Source organism: Mustela nivalis, assembly GCF_964662115.1.
Source record: "Mustela nivalis genome assembly, chromosome: 9".
In the NCBI taxonomy this organism is placed as follows: Eukaryota; Metazoa; Chordata; class Mammalia; order Carnivora; family Mustelidae; genus Mustela; species Mustela nivalis.
Genome location: NC_139028.1, coordinates 111,103,646 through 111,127,366, shown reverse-complemented (window position 1 = coordinate 111,127,366; position 23,721 = coordinate 111,103,646). Strand labels below are relative to the sequence as shown.

At 42.0% G+C, this 23,721-nt stretch overlaps 1 protein-coding gene across 2 annotated transcripts; it reads right to left on the bottom strand.

Moving 5' to 3' along the window:
- Positions 1 to 22,458, bottom strand: ASRGL1 (asparaginase and isoaspartyl peptidase 1). Of its 2 annotated transcripts, none has more exons than XM_082748126.1 (7): positions 22,159 to 22,458; positions 20,945 to 21,145; positions 11,516 to 11,658; positions 10,777 to 10,934; positions 2,759 to 2,877; positions 1,899 to 2,009; positions 1 to 1,229 (listed from the first exon to the last, which is right to left on the bottom strand). In XM_082748126.1, the coding sequence occupies exons 2-7, from the start codon at positions 21,132 to 21,134 to the stop codon at positions 1,024 to 1,026; spliced, it is 927 nt and encodes a 308-aa protein (XP_082604252.1). In that variant the 5' UTR covers positions 21,135 to 21,145; positions 22,159 to 22,458; the 3' UTR covers positions 1 to 1,023. The 2 variants fall into 2 exon arrangements, with proteins under 2 accessions (XP_082604252.1, XP_082604253.1); XM_082748127.1 differs by having other exon boundaries at positions 22,344 to 22,453.
- Between the last annotated feature and the right edge of the window lie 1,263 nt (positions 22,459 to 23,721).

Sequence of the window (23,721 nt, the reverse complement as noted above, 5' to 3'; positions counted from 1 at the left end):
TTATTCTTTCAAAATATATTTTATTAGTAGCACATGGAATTTAAAGTTAAGACATTTCTTTCCAGAGAGAAGGTAAGACCTGACAGACTAAAAAACCGTCACAGCAGAAATATCATTTCCAGTGTAAAGAGAGATGGGTAGGAACAGTTTCCGCCAAGGAAATTACGTTTTCTGTCACGCTGACCATGCTGAACACGCGGCACCTGCAGTCACGTGGGGGCCCACGGCCCTGGACAGCGAGGGAATGCAGTAGGTCGAGGGGCATCCCATGGGCTCTGGTTAGAGCAGCGGCAGAGAGAGAGCTCATGAGCCCCCTTCCTCAGCACGAGCACCAGGAGGGCCTGCAGCAGGTAGAGGCTGGTGGGAAATGCTAGGCTAGCAGACTCACCTGGGAGCCCACGAGACCTGCAGGAACCCCGCAGAGTCTCCGTTACACCCTTCACCTCCAGACTGGGGGCTATGGGTTACCAGAGGCTACTTTTAAAGGATCTAGAAACATGTCTACATTAGTAAGTCAGAGGAGATATGAACCTTCTTAGAAAGAAAAATCAGCTTCTCCTCTCATGGGTTCTTTTCCCTGATATTCTTCTGACTTAACATGAACTCTGCAACCAAGATAGCCCTGGGAGGTGTTGGCCTCCCCCCAGCTTTTGAGCCTGCCGTTCTGTCCCTGCGGCGGGTCTTCTGATCCCATATGGAACTCCCTGCACTGAGGTGGCTGCTGTTCTGCTCAGATCATGTCGTTTCTCCTTTCTAATCTAAGATACTGGGGACAATTCATAAGAAAGACTCAGGACGTGGTCATCTACACTGGTCTTACTTTGACCTTAGTGGGGCGTGTCTCTTGGCACTTCCCGATCCGCCCCTCAACCAAACACTCAGATACTCATTGATCAAGGCGACAAAACGAGTAACAGACTGCAGAATTTTCCATTTCTAGATCTAATTGATTAAGCCAAGTCTCCACACCAGGAAACCGGCCTCTCCCTCCAAGCTAGCTTCTACAATACAATCTTCGGGGCCCTAGGGCAGATCAGCGACACTGGTCTCATGGAGATCTATTCCAGAGTGCAGCTTGCCATCCTTGGCGGCTGCCCAGGGCATGGAGGTGGAGGTCCACTTTACCGCCCAGTCTCCTGCTTTGCTGACCAAGATGACACCGCCTAAACCCTTCAGCTTTGACTTCATATAACCCAACGACATATCGGCTGCCTCTTCCAAGGTCTTTCCTGAAAACAAGGAAAGGTTGAGAAACAACACGCATTGTAATGAAAGGAATCTGGTGGGAGAATCAGTTGCAGTTTAAAAACCTAAATGAGTTAACAAAAGGTTTTGGGCAAATGATTTCTTTTTCTTTCTTTTTTTAAAAATAGAATTTATTTTTTTAAGATTTTTATTTATTTATTTGACAGACAGGAATCACAAGTAGGCAGAGAGGCAGGTAGAGAGAGAGAGAGAGGAAGAAGCAGGCTCCCTGCTGAGCAGAGAGCCCGATGCAGGACCCTGGGATCACGACCCGAGCCAAAGGCAAAGGCTTAACCTACTGAGCCACCCAGGTGCCCCGGGCAAATGATTTCTATTTGAATGCTTCAAAGAAGGGTCCTCACCACAGAGGCCCTCTTTGCATGGAGATGGAACCCATCAGCCTAAGTGGAGCTGCCTTCTCTTCCACACTCAGACTCAAAGTCTCTCTACTGCCCCTGAGATGCCCAACATGACAGCAGTCTAAGTGCACTTCTTTCCAGATCCTAACACAAGGTGGGAAGAAGTCAAAGTAGTGTTAACAACCTGAAAGGAACATCTAAAGCAAATGGGAAAGGGTTTCAGATACTTCACAGCCTATTTATAAAGCGCTTCCATTCACTTGTCTTCAGACCATATGAACTTGCTCTATGTACCTTGTTCTACGTGGAAGAGAGTCAGTCTGGCCAGATTCACCTTCAGGATGCTCTCCCCGTGCCCCGTTGTTGAAATGGCACCAATGTCATTGTCAGCATAACCTCCGGATCCTGCTCAAAAAAGGTGGACTGGTTCTAACTGAGCAGCAACAGTGAAGAAATTCAAACACGTATCAAATCTAATGCTACCTAAATGCTAATCCCAGAGTGCCAAAGTATGAAGGAAGGTCAGTAGCCGTGACCTTGAGATGCAAAGGTGGAGTAGAAATGGCCAGGTAATGACCCTGAAATCAGTGGTGGTGGTGGTGGGGGGAGGGGTTGGCCTGAGCTCTCAGGGAGCAGCTCCTCCAGGAAGGCTCCTTCTCCTCCTCAGAGCCCATTCCGCCACTCCCAGCCAGGCCACGCACCCACACCCGGGGAACTAGAGGATGTACTTCAATGTCAACGCAAACACTTCCATTTGTAGCAGCACTACGTCACTTCCATACCACTCAAATCTAGTGGTATGAAATCAACCTAAATTCTCAGCTTTTTCTCAGTGTGTTAATTTGAGCCCATGCCTGGGCTCAAAGAGGCTTTGTGTATGTAACTCTTCCGGACTAGGACCACAGAGCCTGAACCTGGAGCTAGAGAGAAGAAAGAGGCCCTTGGGGGCTTGCTAGGGGCCACCTGAGCCTCCCCACGTCGTCCCCAGAGCCACCAGCCTCGGAGAAGCCCTCCCTTGCTCGATACAGGTGCCCCCTACCCCCACCCCCGCACTCCCGGAAATGCCGGAGCGGCTGGAAGAGGCGGGGAGGGAAGAGAGGAGACCAGTGGACGGTAGCAGAAGGGGCGGGGCAGCAGCCAGCCAGGAAGCCTACCTACGCATGGAGTGTCCCCAACCCGGCCGACCATTTTATTAACGATGCCACCCGTCGAGGTTGCGTAGGCTACGTTTCCTTTGCAGTCCAAGGCGACGGCCCCCACTGTTCCCAAGTCTCTGCCAAAAATAAAAAAGTGACAGACTGAGACGAGACACACCATCACAAGTTAACATTGTAGCTGAACGGCCCTTAAGTTCCCACCTTAGGTGCTAAGGGCAAACGGGACACGCTTTGATTCCAACATCTACGGCTCATGTTAGCTTTTTATTCTACAGGTCAGATAGGTTGCTAGACATCCCTTTAGATCTCAGCCTTGAGAGCACATCCCATCCCAGCACCACCGTCCTTTAGCCATGTGACTTAATTACTAAGTTTTTTTTTCTGTGTCTCATTTTCCCCTCCTATAAAACAGGGGTAAAAACAATTGAGTGCATCTCAAATGTTGTGTGCATAAAAATCTCTTGGATCCCTGGGCCCACCCCCGAGATCCTGAATTGGTGGGTACGGGGGACCCAAGACCTTGTATTTCTCAGAGCCTCCCAGGTAATGCTGATGCTGCCTGTCACACCTCACTTTGCCTGTGTCACAGGGCTTGCTGTAAAGATGTAATATGCGACTGTTTTCTGTAACGTATTATACATTTCGCGTAAAAAGAATTGGAAGAAACTGAACAACAGCTATAATACCCACCACCCAGATTCTATAATGAACTATATTCGAGGCATGTAGTAAGTGCTGGGCATGGCAGTGAAGTGAACGGACAAAGTCCCTTCTCCTGTGCAGCTTGCATTTGGGGGCAGAGGGCAACAGGGTGATAAAAAATTTTTTATGGAACAACAGTAAAAATGATGACTCCAGCAGTGTGGAGAAGGCTTTATGCAGGGCCTCTCTGAAGGAGGTGAGGGCAATCCCCAGGCTTGCTGGGGAGGAGTCTCCTGAAGCTGGAACATGGTTGTGAAACTCATGGAATTTGGAGGTCACTGTGGTTGCAGTGAATAAAGTGAGGGACAGAGGATAGGGGGCCTCAGGGAATGGCCAGCAGCCAGACCATGGAGGCTCTGATGGGTGGGGGGACTGTACCCTGGTGACCCAGAACGGTCCTGATTTATCCCTATGTAACAGTTCCTTCACTCTCAAAGTCAAGTTCTGATCTGAACACTAAATTATAGGGTCCTCCTACACACAGGCCCTGAGTGAGATGGGAAGACATTGCCAAACCTGAGCCGAGATGTGTCACAAGATGAGTTCAGTTTTAAAAATATCATTCTTTACCACTACACCCTTCCATCAGGATGGCGAAAAATGAAGACTGCTACCCAGTAGCAGGTGTGGGTCAGGATATGCAGAACTGGAACGCTCAGTCACTACTGCTAGAAACATAAACTGGGTCAACTCTTTGGAAAACCATCTGGCAGAATCTACCAACGCTGACTTGGCAATCACACTCCCACATTTCTGCATTCTCCCAACAGAAATGTGGAGCTCCATTCACCAAAAAACATACAGCAAAATGTTCACAGCAGGACTGTTTGTAGTAACAGAAACCTGAAAGTGATGTAAATGTCCAGCAAAGGCAGAGGGGGTGGGCTGAGATGTAGGCATGGAACAGAATCCTCTATGGCCATGAGAATGAGCTACTGTGGATGTGACACATGGAAGGGTCTCAGAAATACAATGAGGAAAGAAGGCACCAAATAAAGTACATACTATATGGTTGCACTTAAATCAAGTTCAAAAACTGGCAATGGCCGTCTACAGTGTTAGAAGCCAGGTAAGTGGCTGCCTTTAGGGCAGGACTGGGAATGGAAGGGAGCATGACGGGGTTGGGGGGTGAGGGGTGGGGAGGGCATCGGGTGATGATCTGTTTCCCCACCTGGAGGCTGGTTATATGGGTCCACTGTGAAAAGTCATCAGAGGTGATGTAAGACTTGTGCACTTCCAGAGGTAGGCTGTACATATACGAAAAGTTTCTCTTAGAATAATTACTCTGGCAATTGTGTGTGGACTGAGGGAGACCAGAGTGGAACTAGAGACTGTCAGGAGGCTTGAAGGGTCACTGGCCTCATTAGGGTGCCCCTGGGACACAGAGAAGTGGGCTTGGCTTAGGACACTGAAGGCAGAGCTGACGGACTTTGCGGGCATGCTGGGTAAGAAAGAGATTAGGGATGGCTCTAAGGCTTTGGCTTCCAGAACCAAAAGGGTACAGAAACCATTCACTGAAATGCAGACTATTAGGAATAGGTTTTTTGGTGTCTGTTGGTTCACAGTGCATGGGGAGCAAGGTTAGGTGGGGGAAATGCTGGGTTCAGTTGTGGACACAAGCTTGAGGTACCTATTGGGCAATCACACGGAGGGAGCAAATTGCAGCTGGATGTGGGCTGGCATTCAGGGGGCTACAAAGAGAAATTTGGCAGTCTGCTAGGAAGAAAACAGGAACCCTGTCTTCCTGCATTCACAAAAATCAACTCCAGAGAGTTCAAGGCCTGAATATAAAACATAAAACAGAATTCTTCAGGAAAGTCTAGGGGACTACAGACATCTCAGGGTAGGAAATACCTTCTATGTTTCTAGTCCTACAAACTATACGAGAGAGGTGGACTGTGTATTTGATTACAAAAAATTAACAACTTGTGTATGGCAAAAATACCATAAGCAAAGCAAAAGTAAGACTAAAAATAACAGATTTGGAATTTTTTTTTTTTTTTTAAACAGAGTAGACAGCCTTAAGACTGAGAAGAAGGGACCTAACAGTGAAAGAGAAAAAAAAATGATCATAGGACAAAAATAGGCAAATCCATAGAAACAAATGGCCCACCAACAAATGCCAAAAGCTCACATGTGTTGATAGGGGATACAACTTAAAGTGACAGTGTTACCCTCCTCATGCGGGGGACACCCCCAGACTCTGCTGGTGGCAGGCGCACCCCTAACATTCATAAGGTGTGGAGGCATGACTACAAGGTACAAACGGTAGCCATTACACCATCTGTTCACTTTTTAGAAGCTGTAGATACGTTCTTTTATCTTAGTGTGGTGCATATGTCTTCAAAAATATTGTAAAGCCATTTTTTTTACATGACCAAAAGTGGACAAACTACCAATAATGACTTAATGTAATTATTATTGTGCCCATCTGGGTCTTTTGTTGATCAGCTATTGATGGCTGGATGAGTGGGACACACACACACACACACACACACACCTATAAATTATTAAGTGTTTACTCCATGAGGTTGATTTTCCTGCTTTCATTCCAGGAAGCAGTAAGTTCTTATAATCGTATGTCTGTACAACATGCATTCTCTTGACAAACTGCCACCTAAGACAGATCTTTTTTGAGTCTGTGTAGTTCTTTGCAGGTTTTTAATTTGGAGAAGCTTCCCTCTGCTGAGGCAGCAGCAACTGGGATGCGCAACAAAATTCTTAACGCAATCCTCAGATTTGGAAAGGAACTCCTGATTTGAACATTACCAGCTCAAATGCTACCAGGCATGCAGGATACATTTCTGTAACAGAAGACACTATTTCATAATTTGATCATACATGTCACGATCGCTCCCCGTAGTCATTTATACCGTCTCTTCAGCGGCACCTAGATCCATGCAGCTCTTTCACATTTCACTGCCAGTGTATTATAAAGAAGACTGAAAGTAGCAGCTGTGTTGTTTTTGGCCAAGTCTCTCTTCAAATGGCAGTATGCTCTGATACACAACAGACAGAAAGACAGCCTCTATGGGAGCTGATTTGGGGATTATTTGAATGTGAATCTTCTCCTTCAAGGTAGGCAACAATTTTTGTTGACTTCTTTCAGGTTCCTTTTATTTTACGGAATGCTATTCTTCTTCTTCTTCCTTCTTCTCTTTTTAGAGAGTGCAGAGTGCTCAAGTGGCTGGGAGGCAGAGAGGGAGAGGGAAAGAGAACCCCAATCAGGCGCCACACCCAGTGCGGAAGCCTGGGACTTGATCTCATGGCCCTGAATCATGACCTGAGCTGAAATCAAGAGCTGGACACTCTTAAGTAACAGACTGAGCCACCCAGGAGCCCCTGGAATGTATTCTTCTTGCATATTTTCCATGCAGTGTGATTTTGTTTTTCTCTAAACTTATTTTAATAATATATATTCAATAATATATTTATGATATGTTTTCAATCTTTTTAAAAGTGAAATAGCCAAAAAGATTTTTAAAGCTTTTATTAAGCTTATCAATAGAAATTAAGAGTTCATATTAAGTGACTGTAGGTAGCAACAAAATTAATTTCACTAAGTCCGTAATTTACTCTTTGAGAATCTTCTGTGATTTCATGGAATTTTAAAATCTAAATTCAATGTAATTACTTTAACAGAACTGAGTTGGTCATTGCCACCATCTGTAAGAGATTTGTTCCAAGGTCAGATAGGAGTTTGAGCACGCCGTTCCATTTTGGGCCTGTCTAGAGAATCCTATGTTGGACCTTCTCCTGTCCACAACGTCGGCGCTGGTGCACACTGGGGGCACACTTCCTAGAAGTAGTTTCAAACTGTGAGCCTACACGTCACATCAAAAACTTCTGGGCTCTTGGCTAAACTTCATGTTTATCTATCTTTTATTTACCAACCATGTTCACTCCATTATCACAGGCTTGCCTTTGACAGTCTTTTACTTTTTTAAAGCTTTATTTTAGAGAAAGTGAGCATGTGCAGATGGGTAAAGGGGAGAGGCAGAGGGAGGATCTCAAGCAGACTCTGCACTGAGTGTGGAGCCTGACACGGGGCTTGATGTCACAGCCCTGAGATCATGGCCTGCGTCAAAATCAAGAGTTGGTTACTTAATCGACTGAGCTACCCAGGTGCCACATGACCTTTGATGGGTCTTTTAAACTGATGCCTAAGATGGAAAGTTCTCCCCACTTCTTCTCTAAATCCAAAATGTCTACTTCCAAAACGCAGATGAGTTAGACTTGTTTTTCTTCTCGGGGTGGCACAGCAATACATTCAATAAATGTTAGTTGCTTGACGTGTCTTCTGACCATGGTACCTTCCAGTTGAACTGAATATTTTGTTAAAACATTTTAGGTATTTGATTTCCTCTCTCACTTATCACCCACTAAATTAATGTCTGAATTCTCTATCCTAGATAGCGATAGTCGGTTTTATTATTTTTTGTCTTAATTACATTATTGAATTCTGAAATAATTTTTATTAAGCCTAGAAATGTCCCACTGTGTTTTGTAAACACAGTGCTGATGACGAGTGCCATGGCTAAATATCGGGCACACTGTATTATTCTTTCAAAAACATTACATCCTTGTTTCAGATGGTCTTTTTCTTTTTCCTCTATCCTACTGCCCAATCCTACTGCCTGCACATGTCCTTTTGGTGTGTGATTCTTTGTGATGAGCAATTAGCTCTTCCTGCAGTAAAGGACGGAGAACCGCTGGGATTTCATTGGAACTGTACAAACTGAGGATGTGGCAAGAATAATATTCTTAATAATTTCCACTGTTCCAAAAGGTAATTAAATCTTCACTGGACCAAGAATTTGGAATGTCCTGCTTGTGAACATTAGGTGGACCATCCTGAAAGACGCCTCTTTACTACGTTCCTTTTTAAAATGAATGTGGACTGTATCCTGGAAGATTATTTTCCTTTTTACCTCTCAGTTTTTTGTTTTCTTTTGTTCACTTTTGTATTCTTTTTCTATCAAAATCTTGACTTAACATGCATTTTTCAATAATCTAGGGATTAAAAAGATGTAATTGTCTTGAAAGTGTACAAAATTAGAATTATTTTAACCAAAAATGAACAGCAAATATAACTGAGTAAATACAAATGAATTGCAGATATAACTTCAAAAAGTTAGGCTTTTTCCTAAAATATACCAAATTACCTATTAATAGTACAGGTAAAACATGAATTATAATTAGTGAATATAACATTTTAAAATTCCTTAAAAGCTAAAAATTTTAACATATTTTTATAAATAAAATCATAGCTAACATACAATGTCCATTTAGTTGCCAACATAGAGCTGGTTCTTCAGGCAGGTTCTGTCTAGACCCACACTGTCCAATGTGGCTGGCATGAGCTACCTGCACCACTGGCCACTGGAAGTGTGGGCAGCCCCCAGGGTGAGGTGGGGAGGTGTGCTGCAAGCCTAGCACATGGGTCAGATTTCTGAAGATTTAGTGTGAAAGAAGACTGTAAAATATCTCAAATAATTTCTTATATTGATTACATGCTGAAATGAAAAAATTTTGGTTATATTGGGATAAATATATTAATTTCATCTGTGTATTATTATTATTATTATTTTTTTTTTGTTAGAGACAGAGAGAGTGTGAGGTGGGGTGGGGAGGAGCAGTGGGAGAGAATCTCAAGCAGACCAGCGCTGAGTGTGGAGCCTGATGTGGGGCTTGATCTCATGACCCTGGGATCATGACCTGAGCCAAAATCAAGAGTCAGATGTTTAACTGACTGAGCCACCCAGGTGCCCCATACCTGTTTCTTTTTACTTTTTTACTGTGGCCACTAGAAATATTTTAAATTGCAAATGCATTTCATCTTCCTGTTGGACAGTGCTGGTCTAGACCTACGCATGTACATATTTTAGACTCATGGGCATCTGTCCTCATATGCAAGTCTTGCAGATATTGTACTAATCCACGAATCCCACCAGAACCATAGCATAGAACATGTAAGGAGGCAAGAAAATGGATACTTGGCACTACTGGGAAACAATTACTTTGTTATATAAGAATTTATTTGACAAGTTATTAATTTGTCTTGTCTTTTCCTCTTACCTAAGTCCTTCTGCTGTTCAATTCTTCCCCCCACTCCGAAGCAGTGTCCATTTCCGGTATCAGCAGTGGCACAATCCATAAATCTTTAGATTTAGGTGGCCTTCGCTTTCAAGACATAGAGCAAGAGATGCAGAGAAGCATTTCCCTGGGGGCTGAGTGGTATTAATCACAAGAGTGGATGGTGAGGGTTAAGGGTCATGCTATGCCACTGCTGAGTGACAGAGGTGCCCCAAGTGTCGGCAATAAGCCAACTGTTTTGTATATTTGTGATGGGGGTGGTGTTCCTCTGAAGCGCAGGACCCAGGACGGGGGCCCTCTCGCTTATATCTAAGGGGAATACTGGCTGGTAGAGATGTGAGCTGTTGCAGAATTTCTGGAAAGTGATGTGGTAACATCTGGTAAAACACCCAAGAACCATCGATAAAGCAGCCCCATTCCTGTGACTCTAGCCTACACACTTGGTAAGGTTATCAAAAGCTACCAGTACATGGCTGATTTTGTAAAACAGATTCTTAATCTGGGGACACATCAGAACTACCTGGGAAACTTTCTCCTGATACATCTGCCTGGCCTCTTCACCTCAAATCTATTAAATTAAATTCTTCAGGGAAGGGGACCAGGCATGTGTATTTTGAAAAAGCTCCCTAGGTAATATTAAAGTATACTGCTGGTTCAAAATGACAGATCTTAGAAGGAGTGTGCAGAGTTAATAATTATATCCCACTATAAACTCCTAGCCCATATTCCAATTTTATTTTTCAAATTTTGCTTTGAATAAGGGGGCTTTTATTTTGGGCTTCTGAAATCTGTAACACAGAAAATCGTAATTCAGAACAAATGATTAATTCAAACTTCTACAAACTGTACGGATTTCTCTGCACTAGGGCAGCACACTCAAGTAACTTCAGAGGGTACACGAGATCCCAGACAGCTTGTTTTGTCTGCTTATGGTACAAACTGATCAAGAGGCATCGGCAGTTAATCCCGTAACATAAGGCACTCTACTACTGGAGAAGGAACTCTTGGCCGAATTTGAGTTGCTATTATAGGACTAATAAATGAGGTTAAATGTAAGAATCAAAAGAGCAGTTTTTCCATGATATAGAGTCAATTGCTCTGTACAAAAACGAAAACTACCAAGTGACTCCTGACTTATCTACGAAATGTAGATAATCAGATCCTTGTCTGATACATCTGAGTAAGTCCGCAAACTGCGAGCCATAGGTGACACTTACTGTTGGAAGCCTAGCTTCAGAGCACCTTTCTCATTTTTCTCTTTTTCTAGACGTTTTATGTTTCTCTCTGTCACCAGCTGCTCTTTAGGAATCATGGGAACTCCCATGGCTGCTGCAAATTTTGCTGCGCCCTGGTCAGTCAGAAAGCAGTGAGTTGTCTTGAGCCAGAAAGAAACAGAAACATGGTTAGTTTTTTGAAATAGTTAAAATCTTTTTAACCGTTCCAACTGTGTGGATATAATTACTTCTCTCTGGGTACAAAGCCTCAAAGATGCAAATTCCACTGGCTTGCTTTTCTGAATGTTGAACAGGGCCTGGCACTCTTGAGACCTTGTATTTTTAAAAAACTCCCAAAGTGATGGAATGGTACTAGAAAGGTATTCATGTACGATCTTAAGTTTAGAGAACATAATTCATCTTTATTTTACACAAGCTATTAAATAGTTGGTCTGTTCAGTTTGTATCTCTTATGTCATACGTGTTGAAAAAGACTTAAAAAAATACAGGAAGACAACGTGAAAACAAAGTAATTACTGGACAAGGGGTTACTAGTCAAATTCCACTAGTCAATAGCGCTGAGTCTCGGCTTATTTGAGAAATTTAAATAACATTGCTTCTGTTCTTTTATATGGTTTTAGGAGGACAGTGCTCACAAGTTTTTCCCTACAGTTAGACAACTTTTAGTTGCTAAAGTACATCGGTAATAATTTCTTACGAAGAGGATGCTTTCGTAACATACCTTTTCCATAACAAGCCGTGCAAGTTTAATGGGATTTGCTATACAGCGGACTGCAGACACAGCTCCTGCAGACAGGTCTTTTCCACTCATGATACTGGCATCCATTTCAACATCACCATTTACATTCAAGACAGATCCACAACCTAAAACCAAAGAGAAGTTGAAAAGCAAGAATTCAGAACTTAGAAATGGCTCCCAAGTTTCCTTTAAGCCACTGACTTTAATTCATCCTCTACTCCATTGCCAGACAAATAGGTTTGGAAACACACATCTAGTGCTCGTTTCGGGAGCACATATACTAAAATTGGAAACACACATCTAGCTCGGCACCCCATGACCTACAAAATATAAAATATGAAGCCCTTCTCGATCTGGCTTCTGATCTCCTTTACCAGCTGTATCCCCCTTCCTTGGCTGCATTTTACTGAGATATTAGGTTTCCATGAAAGCACCATGAGTTCTCATTGCTCAGTGCCCTTGTGCATGCTGCTCTCTTTACCACCAGCATCCTTCCTCCAACTGCTTTTGCCCAGATAATGGCTGTAAGGCTAGCTACGCTTAACCTCTTTGTGCCTGTTTCCTCATCTGTAAAATGGGATAAGAACAAAGCTCAAGAATATTTAAAGGATTATAAAATTGCTCAGTACCTAATAAGATAAAATTCACAATGTTTGGCATGCAATAAGAAATTTCCAGGCACACAAAGAAGCAAGAAAATATGATCCATAACGAGAAGGGGGAAAAAACCTTAATAGTAACAGATCATAAATGACATAATAGATAATGTATAATAGATACATTATCTATTAGATAATAGATATCTATTAGATAATAGACAATTCCTTAATAGTAACAGATCATAAATGACATAATGATAGAAAGTAGACAAGGATGTTAATAAAATAGCTGTTAAAACTATATTCTGTATGTACCAGAACATGCAGGAAAATATAAAAAGGACCCAAACAGAACTTCTAGAGATGAAAAAAAAAAACATCTGAAGTGGAAAGTACGCTGGATGGGATTAAAACAAGGTTAGACACTGCAGCAGGAAAGACTAATGAACACGATGACACAGCAATAGAAACCATCCAAAATGAAAAATAAAAAAGGATTAAAAAACCTCAAATTAACAGAGGACCATTGAGCTCAGGGACAATTTCAAGCAACCCAATCTATGTGTAATTAGAATCTCTAAAAGGAGAGGTGAGACAGAGGGGCAACAAAATGTTTAAAGAAAAACCAAGAAAAAATTTTCACATTTGATTAAAACTACAAATTCACAGATCTGAGAAGCTCAGTAAACTCCAAGCAAAAGAAACATGAAGAAAATTACATGCAAGGACATCTTGATCCAACAGCTGGGTGCTAATGAGACAGAAAATCTTAAAAGTAGCCAGAGAGAAGCATTAGGAAGAGAGGAAAAGAAATGAGAATGAGAATATGTTTCTTGTCAGAAATGATGCATCCTGGAAGATAGTGGAGCAATGTCTTTAAAGCCCTGAAATTAAAAAACAACAATGACAACGCACACACACACAAGCACAAAAGCCTGTCAAGTTGGAAGTTCAATAACCAGTGAAAGTATCTTTCAAAAACTGAAAACAAAGTCTTTGTCAGTTACATAAAAGCGGAAAGAAATGGCCAATAGCAGATGTGCATTACAAAAAATGTACAGGAAGTCTCTCAGGAAGAAGGAAAAGGACAGTGGACAGCAATCATAAGCCACACAAAGGAAGGAAAAGCACAGGAAGTGGCTGGTAAATGGATAAGCAGAAATATTTTTCCCTTTATTTTAACAATATCTTTAAAATATAAATGTTTAGGGGTGCCTGGATGGTTCAGTTGGCTAAGCGTCCAACTCTTGATTTCAGCTCAGGTCATGATCTCAGGGTTGTGAGTTCAAACCCCACGTAGGGCTCAACACTCGGCAAGTTCTGCTTAAGATTCTTGCCTTTTCCCTCTCCCTTTGCCCTTCCCCTCTACTCATGCTCAATCTCTCTCTCTCAAAAAAAATGTATATATATGTGTGTGTATATCTATATCTCTCTGTAAAACTATTTAAGGCAAAAATAATAGCAACATATTGGGCAATTTATAACATACACAGAAGTGAAATTTATGACAGCAATAGCACAAAGGCAAGGAAAGGGGAAACACGTATGCCATTACAAGGTTCTGACATTATGTATGAAGTACGACTTGAAGGTAAACTGTGACAAGTGAGAGACATATACTATAAACTCTAAAATAACCCTAAAAAAAGAAGTCTAGCTATTACGCCAACAAAAGAGGTAAGACAGAATCATAAACAACACTCAACTCAAAAGATGACAGAAAAAGAGAAAAAAGGAACAATGAATGGATTGGACAAATATAAGACAAATAGCAAGATGACAGATTAATACCTGACCATATCAATAATCACCTTAAATGAAAATGGCATAAACATCCCAATAAAAAGCAGAGATGGTCAGACTGTATAAAAAGGTAGGCTACAACTATGTGCTACCTAAAAGAAATCCACTTTAAACATAAAGATATAGATAGGTTAAAAATAAAAGGATGGAAAAAGTTATACCATGCTAAAATGAATTAAATGAAAGCTGGAGAAGCTATATTAACATCCAGCAAAGTAGACTTCAGAACAAGGAATGTTAAATAATGATGACACTTTGAACTGATAAAAGGGGTCAGTTCACACAAAGACAGCAGCCTATGTACCTAACAACAACTTCTAAACATATGAAGCAAAACTGATAGAAGTCAAAGGAGAAATAGAGAAATCCACAATTAAAGTGAAAGACTTCAACACTCCTCTCTCAGTAATCAACAGAAATAGACAGAAAATGAAGGGATAAAAGATCTGAACAACACTATCAACTAACTTGACCTTACTGAGATTTACAGAATCTTCCATACAACAATAGCAGAGTATATATTCTAAATTTTTTAATGCAAGTAGGATATATACTAAGAGACACTATATTCTGGGTCAAAACTCAAACCTTACAAAGTTCAAAAGAATGTAAATAACACAGAGTATGTCCTTTGATTGTTAACAGAATTAAAATAAAAATCAGACAGATATTTGGCAAATCCACAAATATTTGGACATTATCCCACTTTTAAATAACCCACTGTTCAATGCGGAAGTCACAAATGAAATTATAACATGTTCTGAACAGAATGAAAATGAGAAGACAACATATGAAAACTTATAGGATATAATCAAAGCAGGGCTTAGAGGAAAATTTAAAGTATTAAATGCTTGTATTAGAAAAGACTGGTCTCAAATTAATGATCTAAAAATAATAGTAAATTATTCCTAAAGTAAGTTGAAGAAAGGAAATAATACAGATAAATCAATGAAATTCAGAAGAGAAAAATAGTAAAAGAAAAAAATAATAAAAAAAATCCACAAAACCCTCCCCAAACCAAAAGCTACTGTTTTTCTGAAAACAAAAAACCAAAAAACCCCAAAAACCAAACTTGATAAACTCTAGCTAGACCAACCAAGAAAAAAAGACAAAAATTCAAATATCAAGAATGAAATATGGGACCTCTCTAGAGACCTTACAGACATCAAAAAAATAATAAAATACATTGTAAATAACTCTTACGCCAATTAATTCAACATCTTTTCTTTTCTTTTTTTTTTTTTTTTAAAGATTTATTTTGGGGGCACCTGGGTTGCTCAGTTGGTTAAGTGGCTGCCTTCAGCTCAGGTCACAATCTCATGGTGCAGAGATGGAACCCCATGTCAGGCTCCCTGCTGGGTGAGGAGTCTGTTTCTCCCTTCCTCTCCTGCACCCCCTGCTTGTGCTTTTTCTCTTGCACACTCTCTCTTATTCTCAAATAAATAAATAAAATATTTAAAAAACAAGACTAATTTATTTTAGAGAGAGAACTCATGTGCATGAGAGAGCACAAGCAAGGCGGGGAGAGGCAGAGGGAGAGGGAGAGAGAAACACAAGCAGACTCTGTGCTAAGCATGGAGCCCAAGGTGGGGCTCGATCTCATGACCCTCAGCCAAAACCAAGGATTAGATGCCCAACTGACTGTACCATCCAGGTGCCCCTATAAATGTAACATCTTAAAAAAAAAGGACTTTATTAATTACTTAATTTACAGCCAGTAGGTCAGAAGCACAAGGAACAACCTAGATTCACAGTTGGCATCTGAAGTGGAGGGTAGTCTTGTGGGACTGAGCCCTTCACCTTTAAGATTTTATTTATTTATTTATTTGAGAGAGAGAGAGAGAGTGAGCGAGCACGGGCACATAAGTCAGGGAAGGGGAGGGACAGAGGAAGAAGCAGGCTCCCTGCTGAGCAGGGAGCCTGATGCCAGACCTGATCCCCTCACCCAGGAATCATGACCTGAGCTGACACTTAAGCAATTGAGCCACTGAGGCCCCCTCACCTGTGGAATCTGATGTTACCTCCAGGGGGACAGTGTCAGAAATGAGCTAAATTATAGGATACCCAGCTGGTGTAGGAAAAGTGCTTGGTGTGGGAAAACCTACACATGCACTGGAATTGGGTTCAGAATCTTCAGACAAAGGCAATCCAGGGGAGCAAAGGTAAGTCTTTACAACAACAGTTCTGGAACAATTGGATATCCATAGGCAAAAAAAACAAATCTAAACCCATATCAGACCCTCTTCATAGAATTAACTCAAAATGGAACACACACCTAAATGTAAAATGTGAAATTATAAAACCCCTAGAAGATAACATAGGAGAAAATCCAGATGACCTTGGGTTTGGCTTTTAAGATACGACACCAAAGGCATGATCCGTGAAAGAAAAAAATTGTTATGCTAGACGTCATTAAAACAAAAAATTTCTGCCATATGAAAGACACTGTCAAGAGAATGCGAAGACAAGCCAGAGACTAGGAAAAAGCATTCTTAAAAGACACATCTGATAGAGGACTATTATTTAAAATACACAAAGAACTCTTATAACTCAACAATAAGAAAACAAAAAATCTGATTAAAAAATGAGATAAAGAAGGAAAAACAAAAAACAAAAAATAACAACAAAATGAGACAAAGACCTGAACAGACACCTTACCAAAGAAGATCTACAGATGGCAAGTATGAAAAAGATCAATTGTACTTTTATACTGGCGACAATCGTAAAAAGTAACATTTAAAATAGTACCAAAAGACATGAAATAACTAAGTATAAATCTAACAAAATATTTATAAGATATGCATGCTAAAAACCACAAAACACTGATGAGAGAGATCAAAGATTTAGACAAATGCAAGTATATACCATGCTTTGGAAGTACTGGATTGAAAGACTCAGTACTGCTCTGATCTATAGAGTTAATACAGTCCTAGTCAAAATCCTAGCAGGACTTTTTTTGGTAGAAACTGACATGCTGATTCTCAAATTGGTGGGAAAGACAAAGGGACTAGGATAGCCGAAACAATTACCCACATATGCACCAAGAGTTGCAGGACTCTTACTACCTGATTTTAAGACTTAATATAAAACTACAGTCATCCAGACAGTGTGGTATTGGTGAAAGGTTACACACATAGGCCAATGGATTAGAGTCCAGAAATAGACCCATATATACAAAGTCAAGTGATTTTTCACAAAGGTGGAAAGGCATTCCATGAAGAAAGAATTGCTTTTTCAATAATTGGTGCTGGAACAATTATGCAAAAACAACCTTGATAAACACCTCACATCATATACAAAAAATTATTAACAATGGATCAGAGATGTAAATACAAAACCCGAAACTATAAAATTTCTAGAAAACACATAAAAGAAAACATATGTGACCCTGCGTTAGGCAGAGATATATATAGATATAGATATCAATATATATATATATATTTAAAAGATTTCATTTATTTGAGAGAGAGAGAAAAAGAGAGAGAGAGCGAAAGAGAGAGACAGAGAGTATGAGCAGAGGCAGAAGCAGACTCCCCATTGGGCAAGGAGCCCAACTTGGGGCTCAATTCCAGTACATCAGCTGAAGGCAGATGCTTACATGACTGAGCCACTCAGCATAGACAGATAGGTCTTAAGGTATGATACAAAAAGCACAGTCCATTATAAAATTGGACTCCTACAAAGTTAAGAACTTCTGTTCATTGAAAGACACTCTTTTTTTTTTTAAATTTTTTATTTTTTATAAACATATATTTTTATCCACAGGGGTACAGGTCTGTGAATCACCAGGGGTACACACTTCACAGCACTCACCAAAGCACATATCCTCCCCAATGTCCATAATCCCACCCCCTTCTCCTAAACCCCCTCCCCCCAGCAACCCTCAGTTTGTTTTGTGAGATTAAGAGTCACTTATGGTTTGTCTCCCTCCCAATTCCATCTTGTTTCATTTGTTCTTCTCCTACCCACTTAAGCCCCCATGTTGCATCACCACTTCCTCATATCAGGGAGATATTGGGTATTTACCCTAAAGATACAAACGTAGTGATCCAAAGGGGCACGTGTACCCGAATGCTTATAGCAGCAATGTCCACAATAGCCAAACTATGGAAAGAACCTAGATGTCCATCAACAGATGAATGGATCAAGAAGATGTGGTATATATACACAATGGAATACTATGCAGCCATCAAAAGAAATGAAATCTTGCCATTTGCGACAACATGGATGGAACTAGAGCGTATCATGCTTAGCGAAATAAGTCAAGCATTGAAAGACACTCTTAAGAGAAAGAAAGACAAGCCACAGACCGAAAGAAATTATTTGCAAATCACATATCTGATAAAAGGCCAACATCTAGAATTTATGAAGAATTCTTAAAACTCAGTAATAAATAAAATCACAATACCAAAATTGACAAAATACTTGAAAAGATATTACAATAAACATTTGCTGTTAGGGAAATGCAAATTAACACTAGAACGAGATCCCACCACACAGCTGCTAGAATGGCTAAAACACAAATACTGACAACACCAAGAGCTGGTGAGGATGTGGAGAAACTAGAGCTTTCATACACTGCTGGTGGGAAGGGAAAGTGGGAGTCACTGTGGAAGACAGTTCGGCAGTTTCAAATAAAGTGATATACACACCTGCCCTACAACCAGCAATCCCACACCTTTGTATTCACCCAAGAGAAAGAAAAACTTATGTTCACACAAAAACCTGTATGCAATTGTTTCTAGTGATCTGTAATGGCCCCCAACTGGCCATGTCTTCTGGTTGGTGAATGACCAAGAATTAGTATATTCATACAATGGAATGCTACTTAACAGTAGGAACGGATGGACTATTTTTTTTTTTTTTTTTAGATTTTGTTATTTATTTGACAGACAGAGATCACAAGTAAGGCAGAGAGGCAGGCAGAGAGAGAGGAAGGGAAGCAGGCTCCCTGTGGAGCAGAGAGCCCAATGCAGGGCTCGATCCCAGGACCCTAAGATCATGACCTAAGCCGAAAGCAGAGGCTTTAACCCACTGAGCCACCCAGGCGCCCCACGGATGGACTATTAATACTCATGTCAACATGGGTGGCCCTCCAACGCATTATGCTAAATGAAGAATCCAGAAAAGCTACAGATTGTACGATTCTACTCTCTTCTCCCTCAATGTGCTGCATAGTAGACACCTGGGACAGAAGAAGTGGGTCACTTAGAAGGCAGGCTCTGGTATAGAGCAAAGATGAGAACTAGCCACTCCAGTTCTGAATCAGTACTCCCCAGGTCATGCAAATGACTGATCCCAGTAGTTTAGAGAGTGGCAGACCAGGAGACCTGTTCCAAATCAAAGTCCTTTGGGAATAAGTGGGTGTTTGTCAGCCAGAGGGTCCCAACTGCAAATGGCATGTCCTTGAACAAGACTCCCTTGAAACAGCAGACCCCTCCCTCTGCTGGCAACAGGGGAGGCAGGTCACAATGGTGGGGGAGCATCTAGTAAATTCCAACTCAACCAACATAGCCATAACAATGCACTTATGCCTTATTCTATGTTCAGGCTGACTATGAAATCTTGCATTTAAGTGTTAAAGAGTGCTTTATTGAGCAAGTTTTATTGAGACAATGTACAAACAGGCCAAGGAAACAAGGGTTCTGATGCCGGGACCAGTAACGTAAAATGAATACAAAAATAAAAAGGCACTAATCTGTTAAGAAAAGACACTCGATATTCTAAGAATATAAGTCATTTAATACTGTTAATTTTATAGCACAAAATAAAACAAGCTATGATCCCCCAAAATAATTTTAAAAGCGTACACAGAAAATATTATTGCCTGAAGTTTATGATCTTTAAGTTACAGGTCAAAAGTTTTGTGTTGTTGTTGTCTCAGACGTGAGAGGCTGGAACAAATACTCAGTATTTCATAACTAATTGGTTCAGATGTCCTGAAATTCTTTTCTCTGACAGATGTTGGGTGGGTGGTATCATCCCAAGCAGTATTTTTTTTTTAAAGATTTTATTTATTTATTTGACAGAGAGAGATCACAAGTAGGCAGAGAGGCAGGCAGAGAGAGAGAGAGAGGAGGCAGCGGCTTAACCCACTGAGCCACCCAGGCACCCCCAAGCAGTATTTTAATCCCTAGATTTTAGGTTCTCTATTTTAAGATCAATGAGCATAAGAATTATACCTAACTCATAATGCAGATTAAATGAGTTAATCATGCAAATTTCTCAGACCATTGGCTGATACATAGTAGATACTTGTAGTAATTACGATGATTACTAGAAAGGGATCAACTTAGAGAAGAAGCCAAACAGAGAAGATTACACTCTGCATGATTCCATTTATATGGAATTCTGGAGAAGGCAAATTAATCTATAACGACAGAAGAGCAGTGGATAACTGGTAGTGGGGATGAGGGCAGATTAAATGCAAAGCAGCATGAAGGAAATTCTGGGTTACGATGGTAATGCTTTATTTTTATTTTTTTTAAAGGATTTTATTTATTTATTTGACAGAGAGAGAGAAAAATCGAGAGTGCACAGGCAGGGGGAGCAGCAGGCAGAGAGAGAGGGAGAAGCATTGGCTCCCGGGATACGGGGTTCCTGGGGCCATGATCTGAGCGGAAGGCAGACACTTGACCGACTGAGCCACCCAGGTGCCCTGATGGCAATGTTTTAAATCTTGTGGTGTGGTTACACAGATGTATATATTTTTCAAAACTCAATATGGGTATGCTTTATAGTATATAGTCTATTCCCACACCCTCATGAAAAGATCTACTAAAAAAGCATCTCAGTATGTGAATTCTCTGAAGCAAGTTAAAAAAAGTGAACTGATGGATTTAAAAATTCTTAAAGCAATTTGGTCAACAGGTAAAAAGAGAAAAATTAAATATTTTAGCACATTTTTACCAAAAAGCTTACTAGATTCATTGGCACTTTAGATTCTATTTGTTTCGGGGGAAAGCTTAACCTCACTTGGCATCAGTTACTAACTGCACCGCAAACATACCTGCGTTGAACTCAGGATGATCTTCGAGGAACGCCACAGCTCCTTCCACAGCGTCAACTGCGCTCCCTCCCTCCGTCAGGATTTTGTAACCCACCTCGGCGGCTTTGATGATGCCCTGGCGCACCCGCTCTTTCCGGTCCTTAGAGATACTGCTGGCTCCGCCACCGTGGACCACGATGACGGGATTCATGTTGACGGATCCTAGGGATCAGGAAGATGGAAGTGTCACTTCGAACAGGTCCAAGAAAACTACCCTGGGCATAATCTCCTGGAGGAGATTCCACCGGAGACTAGGTCCAGTTTCTACCCCGGGAGGGAGGCCAGGTTTACAGCCACAAAATTTTTCCTGAGACCGAGGGTCTGGGATTGGAGGACAGAGACAGAGCTTGAGCCCTACTCCTGGGCTCTTTCTGGTCTTGGGTTTCCCCTAGGATGATGGCCCCTTTTCCAAGCCTGTAAGTCCTGGATATTTGAAGGCAGGTACCACACCGACTAGGCAACCAAGAGCCCTGAGATTGGTCTGGAGTCTGGACCATGTAGGGATAGTTAGGGACACAGGTGGAGCCTCTGGGAAGGATACCAGGCTGCTGAGGGTCATCCCGCTTCAAAGCAAAGTTACTAAATCCTCTAAAGCCGGATCTCGCAGGACCTCAGAAGCCATTCAGGGGCTGTCAGAGTTTAGGGATGGGAGACAGCTGGGAATCATGAACGCCAGGCAAGGAAGAAGAGTCTGAGGGTAACCACCAATTCCAACCTCCTCATCACGACCTCAGTGGGAGGAAACTCTGGCTTCGGGATTATTCCTGGTGGGGAAAGACAGGCCCTATCCAACAGGCCCCTAACAGGCCGGGAAGGCTGCAGAACCAGGGGAAGGTGCTCCGGTGTGAACTGCGCATACACTTGCCAGTGACAGTATCCAACTCCCTGGGATCGTCCAGTCCAGGCCGTGTGGGGACATACTGTGCCACGCACACGGATTTCTGGGGGATACCCCGAGTTGCAGAGGTCCAGGTCCCCCTCTCCGGCCCCCCCAAAAGAGATGTGCCACATCTCACTGGAATCCCTTAGCCTTGACATTCTCAGGCAGTGCCAGTTCGTCGGCGGCCCCCCACCCCCACCCCCGGCCCCCACCCCCCACCCCATCCTGGACCCCCGCCACTGGGCAGGGTGCTTCCCGGTCTCCGGCGGTTGTTCCGGCTGGACCCTCGACTTACTGAGGACGCCGCGGGAGGCAGACACTGGGGATTCAGGCTGGGCCGAGCCGCCCAGCTGGCCTCCGAGCCTGCGCGGTTCAGCGCCTGGGCGAGCCTGTGCGGGAAACCGCTGGGCTCGCAACCGCTCCGCGGACAACGGCTCCGCGCTTGCGCACGAGGGCGGGGCCGGCGCGCAGCTCAGTTACCGTAAAGTCCCGGCCGCCGAGCAACACCTCACATCTTTGCCCGCGTTTCAGCTCCGGCCTTACCCCAGCAGGCTGTCTCCCTGTGCCGCTCCTCCACTCACCCGAGCTTCTTGGCAGAAGGGGGAACTTCCTCTTCCTCTTTATGAGGCTGGGGTGTTGGCTTTGGGGACGAAATGCGTGATGTGCCAAGGTTTTGTAACTGAAAATTTGAAAGACTGGGTGCCTGGGTGGCTCAGTCGTTGAATCCCAGGGTTCTGGGATTGAGCCTCGAATATGGCTCCCTGCTCAGCGGGAGGCCTGCTTCTCCCTCTCCCGCTCCCCTTGCTTGTGTTCCCGCTTTCCCTGTGTCTCTTTCTGTCGAATAAATAAATCTTAAAAAAAAAAAAAAAAAAAAAGAAAAAAAACCCCAACTCTGTGCGCACTAATATATTTCCTCTGCTCGAAATATTTCTCATTCTTGTAATTGTTTAAATTCAAATCTTTCCCTTTTAATCGTCTTTTCCCTTAACCTTTTGTAAAGAACAGAAAGATAAACTTAATTGGTCTGGTTCTTCAGAGCCGGGAGTGCTCTGAAGGATCTGAAACCCTAGGCTACTCCCTCCTCTGAGTTTCCAGGAACCCACCTCTTAATTCTTTAAACCACTGTGCCCTTAGTTTTTGTTGTTGTTGTTGAACATTTTTTTCAACCTGCCCTAGAGAGTTCCCTTAAGGCTCTGATCCCCCTGGACTTGGACCAATCACCTGTATCTGCATAACCTCCATTCTCATTGTCATGGTGTCCTTCCAATGGGAGGAGTTTAATTTCTATCCAGTAAAACAACTATCTGATACTAGATTAGTGGCATGAACCAAAGGATACATTATTATAATATGCAAAGTAGCCTTTTGAATTATAATTTTATTTTCAAGAGTAATTTGCTTTAAACGTTTAATTGGTTGGATGAGCCAATGTCAAAAATAAGTTTTCACTGTGTCCAACAAATAGCATCACACAGCCTCCCCAATTTAAGACACTGATAATGCAGGACCTGATTCTGAGAGCAGACTCTTAGTTAAGAGCTGGAGACAAAGGTGGTGATAAATAGATGACACATTTGAAGTCTGACTATGGCTTTTTAAAAATTTAAATTAGCCAACATATAGTACACCAAAAACGATGTACTATTCAATGACTCATTAGTTGCATATAACAACCAGTGCTCATCACATCACATGCCCCCCACTTTTGGTTTTTCTTTTCTTTTTTTAAAAACTTTATTTTATTTTTTCAATGTTCCAAGATTCATTGTTTATGCATGCCCTCCTTAATGTCTATCACCTAGGTACCCCATCCTTCCACCCACCTCTCCTTCCACAACCCTCAGTTTGTTTCCTGGAG